The sequence below is a fragment of the Procambarus clarkii genome, chromosome 20, assembly GCF_040958095.1.
Source record: "Procambarus clarkii isolate CNS0578487 chromosome 20, FALCON_Pclarkii_2.0, whole genome shotgun sequence".
Lineage (NCBI taxonomy): Eukaryota > Metazoa > Arthropoda > Malacostraca > Decapoda > Cambaridae > Procambarus > Procambarus clarkii.
This window is the reverse complement of record NC_091169.1, coordinates 11,007,925-11,016,270: the sequence shown is the minus strand read 5'-3', so window position 1 is coordinate 11,016,270 and position 8,346 is coordinate 11,007,925. Positions and strand designations below refer to the sequence as shown.

The following is an 8,346-nucleotide window of genomic DNA, read 5'->3' as shown; positions in this document are numbered from 1 at the left end:
CTTAAAGGAGATGGAAACTCGGGAGTGTATACCCAACATTAATACCTCCCAAGGACACTCGCTATGGTAACAGATCAGAATTCATTTTTCATCAGTCACTCGCATTTACCAGAGAGAACGCGAGCCAGATATTTACACGGGTACTTGCATAAACTCACAAGTCATAGGTAAACACAAAGGTAAACACTTTGTGTGTTTACGTGATGAAAAACGAATTCTGATCTATTATCATTGTTGGCGTCCTTGGGAGGTCGAGATGATAGGTATAAATAAGGACGATGGGGCGTCGAGGGATCTGGGCATGAAGCGTGTATAGGAAGGTTAGGGAGACCACGCCCTAAGTCATGTACACTGGATACCGCACTAGTGGTGCATCAACGGTAGTGTGGTACATCCACGGTAGTGTGGTACATCCAGGGTAGTGTGGTACATCCACGGTAGTGTGGTACATCCACGGTAGTGTGGTACATCCAGGGTAGTGTGGTACATCCACGGTAGTGTGGTACATCCACGGTAGTGTGGTACATCCAGGGTAGTGTGGTACATCCACGGTAGTGTGATACATCCACGGTAGTGTGGTACATCCACGGTAGTGTGGTACATCCAGGGTAGTGTGGTACATCCACGGTAGTGTGGTACATCCAGGGTAGTGTGGTACATCCAGGGTAGTGTGGTACATCCACGGTAGTGTGGTACATCCACGGTAGTGTGGTACATCCAGGGTAGTGTGGTACATCCACGGTAGTGTGGTACATCCACGGTAGTGTGGTACATCCACGGTAGTGTGGTACATCCACGGTAGTGTGGTACATCCACGGTAGTGTGGTACATCCACGGTAGTGTGGTACATCCACGGTAGTGTGGTACATCCAGGGTAGTGTGGTACATCCAGGGTAGTGTGGTACATCCAGGGTAGTGTGATACATCCAGGGTAGTGTGGTACATCCACGGTAGTGTGATACATCCACGGTAGTGTGGTACATCCACGGTTATGTGGTACATCCACGGTAGTGTGGTACATCCACGGTAGTGCGATACATCCACGGTAGTGTGGTACATCCACGGTAGTGTGGTACATCCACGGTAGTGTGATACATCCACGGTAGTGTGATACATCCACGGTAGTGTGATACATCCACAGTAGTGTGGTACATCCACGGTTATGTGGTACATCCACGGTAGTGTGGTACATCCAGGGTAGTGTGGTACATCCAGGGTAGTGTGGTACATCCAGGGTAGTGTGATACATCCACGGAAGTGTGGTACATCCAGGGTAGTGTGGTACATCCAGGGTAGTGTGGTACATCCACGGTAGTGTGATACATCCACGGTAGTGTGATACATCCACGGTAGTGTGGTACATCCACGGTAGTGTGGTACATCCAGGGTAGTGTGGTACATCCACGGTAGTGTGGTACATCCACGGTAGTGTGGTACATCCACGGAGAGCAGCAGTGGTAGACACAGAGAGAAGCAGTGGCAGACACGGTGAGAAGCAGTGGTAGACACGAAGAGAAGCAGTGGTAGACACGGAGAGCAGCAGTGGTAGACACAGAGAGAAGCAGTGGTAGACATGGTGAGAAGCAGTGGTAGACACGAAGAGAAGCAGTGGTAGACACGGAGAGCAGCAGTGGTAGACACGGAGAGAAGCAGTGGTAGACACGGAGAGAAGCAGTGGTAGACACGGAGAGCAGCAGTGGTAGACACGGAGAGAAGCAGTGGTAGACACGGTGAGAAGCAGTGGTAGACACGGTGAGAAGCAGTGGTAGACACGAAGAGAAGCAGTGGTAGACACGGAGAGCAGCAGTGGTAGACACAGAGAGAAGCAGTGGTAGACATGGTGAGAAGCAGTGGTAGACACGAAGAGAAGCAGTGGTAGACACGGAGAGCAGCAGTGGTAGACACGGAGAGAAGCAGTGGTAGACACGGAGAGAAGCAGTGGTAGACACGGAGAGCAGCAGTGGTAGACACGGAGAGAAGCAGTGGTAGACACGGTGAGAAGCAGTGGTAGACACGGTGAGAAGCAGTGGTAGACACGGTGAGAAGCAGTGGTAGACACAGAGAGAAGCAGTGGTAGACACGGAGAGCAGCAGTGGTAGACACGCAGAGAAGCAGTGGTAGACACAGAGAGAAGCAGTGGTAGACACGGAGAGCAGCAGTGGTAGACACGGAGAGAAGCAGTGGTAGACACGGTGAGAAGCAGTGGTAGACACGGAGAGAAGCAGTGGTAGACACGGTGAGAAGCAGTGGTAGACACGGAGAGAAGCAGTGGTAGACACGGAGAGAAGCAGTGGTAGACACGGAGAGAAGCAGTGGTAGACACGGTGAGAAGCAGTGGTAGACACGGAGAGAAGCAGTGGTAGACACGGTGAGAAGCAGTGGTAGACATGGAGAGCAGCAGTGGTAGACACGGAGAGAAGCAGTGGTAGACACGGAGAGAAGCAGTGGTAGACACGGAAAACAGTGGTTGCCAATGGAATGCGTTCTGGTGATACCCAGACAACTATCATAACCTACTCAGCCACGATGGTACTAAACTCGCCCCACCTGGAACACTCCTAAATTCTCTTGGAAGTTTTGGAGGCCCCAAAAATGGAGCCCAACCAGGCCCCAACCTGGTTGGGCTTCGGCTCGGGGCCTCCAGAACCTGCCAGTGAATACATTAGAGTTGAATAATGAGAAGGGATAAGAGACTCATACAGTTGCTTCAGTTCCTTTTAACAATACATATTCTGAGAGTTTGGGAAGGGGGGAGGGGGTGAGGGTAGTGAGTAAAGGGATGGAGGGAGAGTGAAAAGTAAGGAAAAAGGGGGATAAAAAAACCATTGTGTTGTTTCAGTCCTTTATAATCCTTTTTCTGAGAGAAGGGAGGCAGTGGGGAGGACAAGGGGGATGAGAGAGATCGGGGAAAGAGGGGAGGGGGGGGGGGAAGAAAGGGGAAAGGGGGAGGGACGAACGGTGAAATCAATGGGAAACGACGGGGTCAAGGGGGGGACTGGAGCACAGGGGCGGGAGAATAAACAGACTGTCCCGGGAACCGACGGGTACTCCTTAGTAAATCAATATGAGAAAGAGTTTTTTTGTAGTGAAATAATGCTTAACTATCAGGCTACAACAATACCATACCAATAAATCGAAATTTATCCTGCGATCTGCCATACATCAATGAATAATACTGGACATATTATTGTGTCGAGTGTGATGAGTACTGAGTGTGATGAGTACTGAGTGTGATGAGTACTGAGTGTGATGAGTACTGAGTGTGATGAGTACTGAGTGTGATGAGTACTGAGTGTGATGAGTACTGAGTGTGATGAGTACTGAGTGTGAATACACACTCAATACTCTGCGCTACACTCACCAGTAATTATCACCCACCTGCCGCTCTCCACACTCGTCACCTAAGCAGAAGGATACAAGCTACATTGTACATGACACAGTTCGCTAACCTTACCCAACCTGACCTAACTCAGCCGACCCAAGCTAATACAACCTAATTTAACAATATATAAGGTTTTAACACACAGAAAACGAGACTTGTCGAAACGCCGTTTTGAACACTTTTAAAATAGCTGCAAGCAGAGAAGGCTTCACCAGCAGTGATAATTAATTACAAACACCACTTGTTTGTACTTGTAAACTTTCCCTGTGCAAGTCTATAGGAGTTGTAAGTAACCAAAATATATATAATATACAATGAGGTATAGATATGCAAACATGTGTTTGGAGAAAATTAAGTCTGTAGATATAAGATCTTTATGTAGGACATAAGGAACAATAATTCTTTATCTGTTTTCCGTTTGTTACTTTTTTTGTTATATATATTTTATTGGAATGATTAGTTCTGCATCACAAACACATTATTCAAGAAGTGGTTCTTGCGACTCCGGTTCTCTGCTTGGATCATTGTAACCCTCTTGGCCACTCGAATCGTTAACGACGTTAGAATCGTTAACGCTATTGAAACTAGTAAGGCCGTTAGAACCAGTTTCCAAGTGGTCTTCCAAGCTTTCATCAGCGATCTGGAGGTCATCTAAAGCTGTGTGTTCCGGGTCCTCACCGGCCGGGGCCGCGGAGGTGTCTGTGTTCATCTTCTTACGTCGGAAGAAGCCAATCTGGAGAGTGTGAAAAAGAGTCAGAGGAAGACTCGTGTGAAGAGTGAGAGAGAGGAGTGAGAGATAACAGACAGCTACACCGTGTGTGAAGGAGAGGCAGACGCGTTTGACGAGAGAGAGAGAGAGAGAGAGAGAGAGAGAGAGAGAGAGAGAGAGAGAGAGAGAGAGAGAGAGAGAGAGAGAGAGAGAGAGAGAGAGAGAGAGAGAGAGGGAGAGAGAGGGACAGAGAGGGAGAGAGAGAGAGGGACAGAGAGGGAGAGAGAGAGAGGGAGAGGGAGGGAGAGAGAGAGAGAGAGAGAGAGAGAGAGAGAGAGAGAGAGAGAGAGAGAGAGAGAGAGAGAGAGAGGGAGAGGGAGAGAGAGAGAGAGAGAGAGAGAGAGAGAGAGAGAGAGAGAGAGAGAGAGAGAGAGAGAGAGAGAGAGAGAGAGAGAGAGAGATAGAGAGAGAGACAAACACCCACAAAACACGTGAGGAAGTTGTTATAGGTAATGGATGAAACAGAAGCAGTCTTAAGTTATTAATAAGTTTAATAGCTAACGACTATTGATATACTGGGAATATAATATATAATGAGAAGTTATAATATTAGTATATTTTGGTAGCAGTCTTTCTTGTAAACATAAATTATTAAATATGACCGAAAAAGTAAGATTAATAATTCTAACACGATTTTTCTCAATATTTCTTAAGTTTCTTTTCACTGTCGATGGTAATTGAAAAATCAATTCTACAAAATTCATTTTTATTTCTAGTCTGACGCGACGCTTGAACACGTTTCGTAATAACTTATTACATTTTCAAAGACTTTAGTTTACACACACACAACTATAACCTGCAAACACTAAACAGAGTTCTTCGATGCTGTAATTTTAAACAGCTTTCATCTTATATACCTGCATTTGGGTGAGGTGATATATTACAACAGTTTTGGATGAGGTGAACAAAACTTTCAACACAAGGCAGAACACGAAACAATGGGTATATATTGGGTAAATTAAAGGGAAGAATGGAAGTAACTGCAAAGGGCCTATTGGCCCATATTTCTTGATGCTTCTATATTGGTGCGGAGTCTTGAAGTGGGTAGAATATAGTTGTGCATTAATTGGCTGTTGATTGCTGGTGTTGATTTCTTGATGTGTAGTGCCTCGCAGATGTCAAGCTGCCTGCTATCGCTGTATCTATCGATGATTTCTGTGTTGTTTGTTAAGATTTCTCTGGTGATGGTCTGGTTGTTGGAAGAGATTATATGTTCCTTAATGGAGCTCTGTTGCTTATGCATCGTTAATCGCCTGGAAAGAGATGTTGTTGTCTTGCCTATATGCTGAGTTCTTTGAGGCTTATAGCCCCCAAGTGGGCATTTGAAGGCATAGACGACGTTGGATTCCTTTTAAAGCGTTCTGCTTTGTGTCTGGAGAGTTTCTCATGCGTAGATTTACCGTTTTTTTGGTTTTATAGTAAATCGTCAATTGTATCTTCTGATTTTTGTCTGTAGGGATAATGTTCCTATCAACAATATCTTTCAGGACCCTTTCCTCCGTTTTATGAGCTGTGGAAAAGAAGTTCCTGTAAAATAGTCTAATAGGGGGGGTAAAGGTGTTGTGTTAGTTGTCTCTTCAGAGGTTACATGGCGTTTCACCTTCCTTCGTATGATGTCTTCAACGAAACCATTGGAGAAGCCGTTGTTGACTAGGACCTGCCTTTCCCGACAGAGTTCTTCATCGACATGCTTCCATCCTGAGCTGTGACTGAGAGCACGGTCGACATAAGCATTAACAACACTCCTCTTGTACCTGTCTGGACAGTCACTGTTGGCATTGAGGTACATTCCTATGTTTGTTTCTTTAGTGTAGACTGCAGTGTTGAAACCTCCGCTCCTTTCCATGACTGTTACATCTAGAAAGGGCAGCTTCCCATCCTTCTCCATCTCGTAAGTGAAACGCAACAGTTCAGATTGATCGAAACTGTAAACGCCAAGAAATCCGGACTCCACCTGCCAAAGATTATTGGGGAATACAAACCTGGGTATGCGTATGGAAATGTCAAGACACACAAGCCTGGAAACCCACTTCGCCCAATCATCAGCCAGATACCCACACCCATGTACAGACTGGCAAAGCGACTCAACGGCTTGCTGACTCCTTATGTCCCTTGCACCTTCAGCCTAAAGTCTCCAAAGGAATTTGTTGACTTGCTGCGGGGAACACGGGCCACAGGGATAAGAGCCTCGTTGGACGTAGAATCACTGTTTACCAACGTACCTGTGGATGAAACAATCGGGATGATAGCGGACAGAGTGTATCGTGATCCGGCCTGTACTCCTCTTGACATACCAGAAAACATTCTAAGGAAACTACTCCAAACTTGTACTAAAAAGGCACCCTTCTTGAGCCCGGATGGGCACATGTATAAGCAAGTAGATGGGGTCGCCATGGGTTCTCCCCTAGGTGTCCTGTTTGCGAACTTCTACATGGGTACCATCGAACAGAAGGTCTTAGTCGACATGAACTTGAAACCGGCCATATACTGCAGGTATGTTGACGACATTTTCACACAGGTACCTGATGACAAAAATCTGCAAGAGCTGCAAGAGGCATTTGAGCGGAATTCTGTGTTGCGTTTCACTTACGAGATGGAGAAGGATGGGAAGCTGCCCTTTCTAGATGTAACAGTCATGGAAAGGAGTGGAGGTTTCCACACTGCAGTCTACACTAAGGAAACAAACATAGGAATGTGCCTCAATGCCAACAGTGACTGCCCGGACAGGTACAGGAGGAGTGTTGTTAACGCTTATGTCGACCGTGCTCTCAGCCACAGCTCATGGATGGAAGCAAGTCGATGAAGAACTCTGTAGGGTAAGGCAGGTCCCAGTCAACAACGGCTTCTCCAATGGTGTTGTTGAAGACATCATAAGGAAGGTGAAACGCCATGCATCCTCTGAAGAGACAACTAACACAACACCTTTACCCCCTATTAGACTATTTTACAAGAACTTCTTTTCTACAGCTCATAAAACGGAGGAAAGGGTCCTGAAAGATATTGTTGATAGGAACGTTATCCCTACAGACAAAAATCAGAAGATACAATTGACGATTTACTATAAAACCAAAAAAACGGCCAATCTACTCATGAGAAACTCTCCAGACACAAATCAGAACGCTTTAAAAAGAGACCAACGTCGTCTATGCCTTCAAATGCCCACTTGGGGACTGTAAGCCTCAAAGAACTCAGTATATAGGCAAGACAACAACCTCTCTTTCCTGGCGATTAACGATGCATAAGCAACAGGGCTCCATTAAGGAACATATAATCTCTTCCCACAACCAGACCATCACCAGAGAAATCTTAACAAACAACACAGAAATCATCGATAGATACAGCGATAGCTGGCGGCTTGACATCTGTGAGGCACTACACATCAAGAAGTCAACACCAGCAATCAACAGCCAATTAATGTACAACTATATTCTACCCACTTCAAGACTCCGCACCAATATAGAAGCATCAAGAAATATGGGCCAATAGGCCCTTTGCAGTTACTTCCATTCTTCCCTTTAATTTACCCAATATATACCCATTGTTTCGTGTTCTGTCTTGTGTTGAAAGTTTTGTTCACCTCATCCAAAACTGTTGTAACATATCACCTCACCCAAATGCAGGTATATAAGATGAAAGCTGTTTAAAATTACAGCATCGAAGAACTCTGTTTAGTGTTTGCAGGTTATAGTTGTGTGTGTGTAAACTAAAGTCTTTGAAAATGTAATAAGTTATTACGAAATGCGTACAAGCGTCGCGTCAGACTAGAAATAAAAATGAATTTTGGAGAATTGATTTTTCAATTACCATCGACAGTGAAAAGAATCATAAGAAATATTGAGAAAAATCGTGTTAGAATTATTAATCTTACTTTTTCGGTCATATTTAATAATATATGAGAAGTTATAGTAAATGTTATTCATAACTATATAAAGAAAGTAAATTATGAATGTACTTTCATATGTGCTCCCTCTTTCATACTTCCATACATTCATACATCATACACTCATGAGCTGGGGTCATAACGATGCTACGACCCCAGCGTAAACAGGACAGACTACATATGCTGGGCTGATTGTCTCCGTGACTGTTCCTTTGACTGTCCCCGTGACTGTTCCCATGACTAACCCTGTGACTGTTCCCGTGACTAACCCTGTGACTGTTCCCACGACTCTCCCTGTGACTGTTCCCGTGACTG

At 45.3% G+C, this 8,346-nt stretch overlaps 1 protein-coding gene across 1 annotated transcript in view; it reads right to left on the bottom strand.

Moving 5' to 3' along the window:
* Positions 1 to 3,954: 3,954 nt before the first annotated feature.
* LOC123755217 (integrin alpha-4) overlaps positions 3,955 to 8,346 on the bottom strand; it is a 194,279-nt gene continuing 189,887 nt past the window's right edge. Inside the window, exon 24 of the mRNA XM_069327619.1 lies at positions 3,955 to 4,115. Within this exon, the coding sequence (XP_069183720.1) occupies positions 4,096 to 4,115 (20 nt within the window). The 3' untranslated portion in view covers positions 3,955 to 4,095. The remainder of the gene's footprint in view (positions 4,116 to 8,346) is intronic.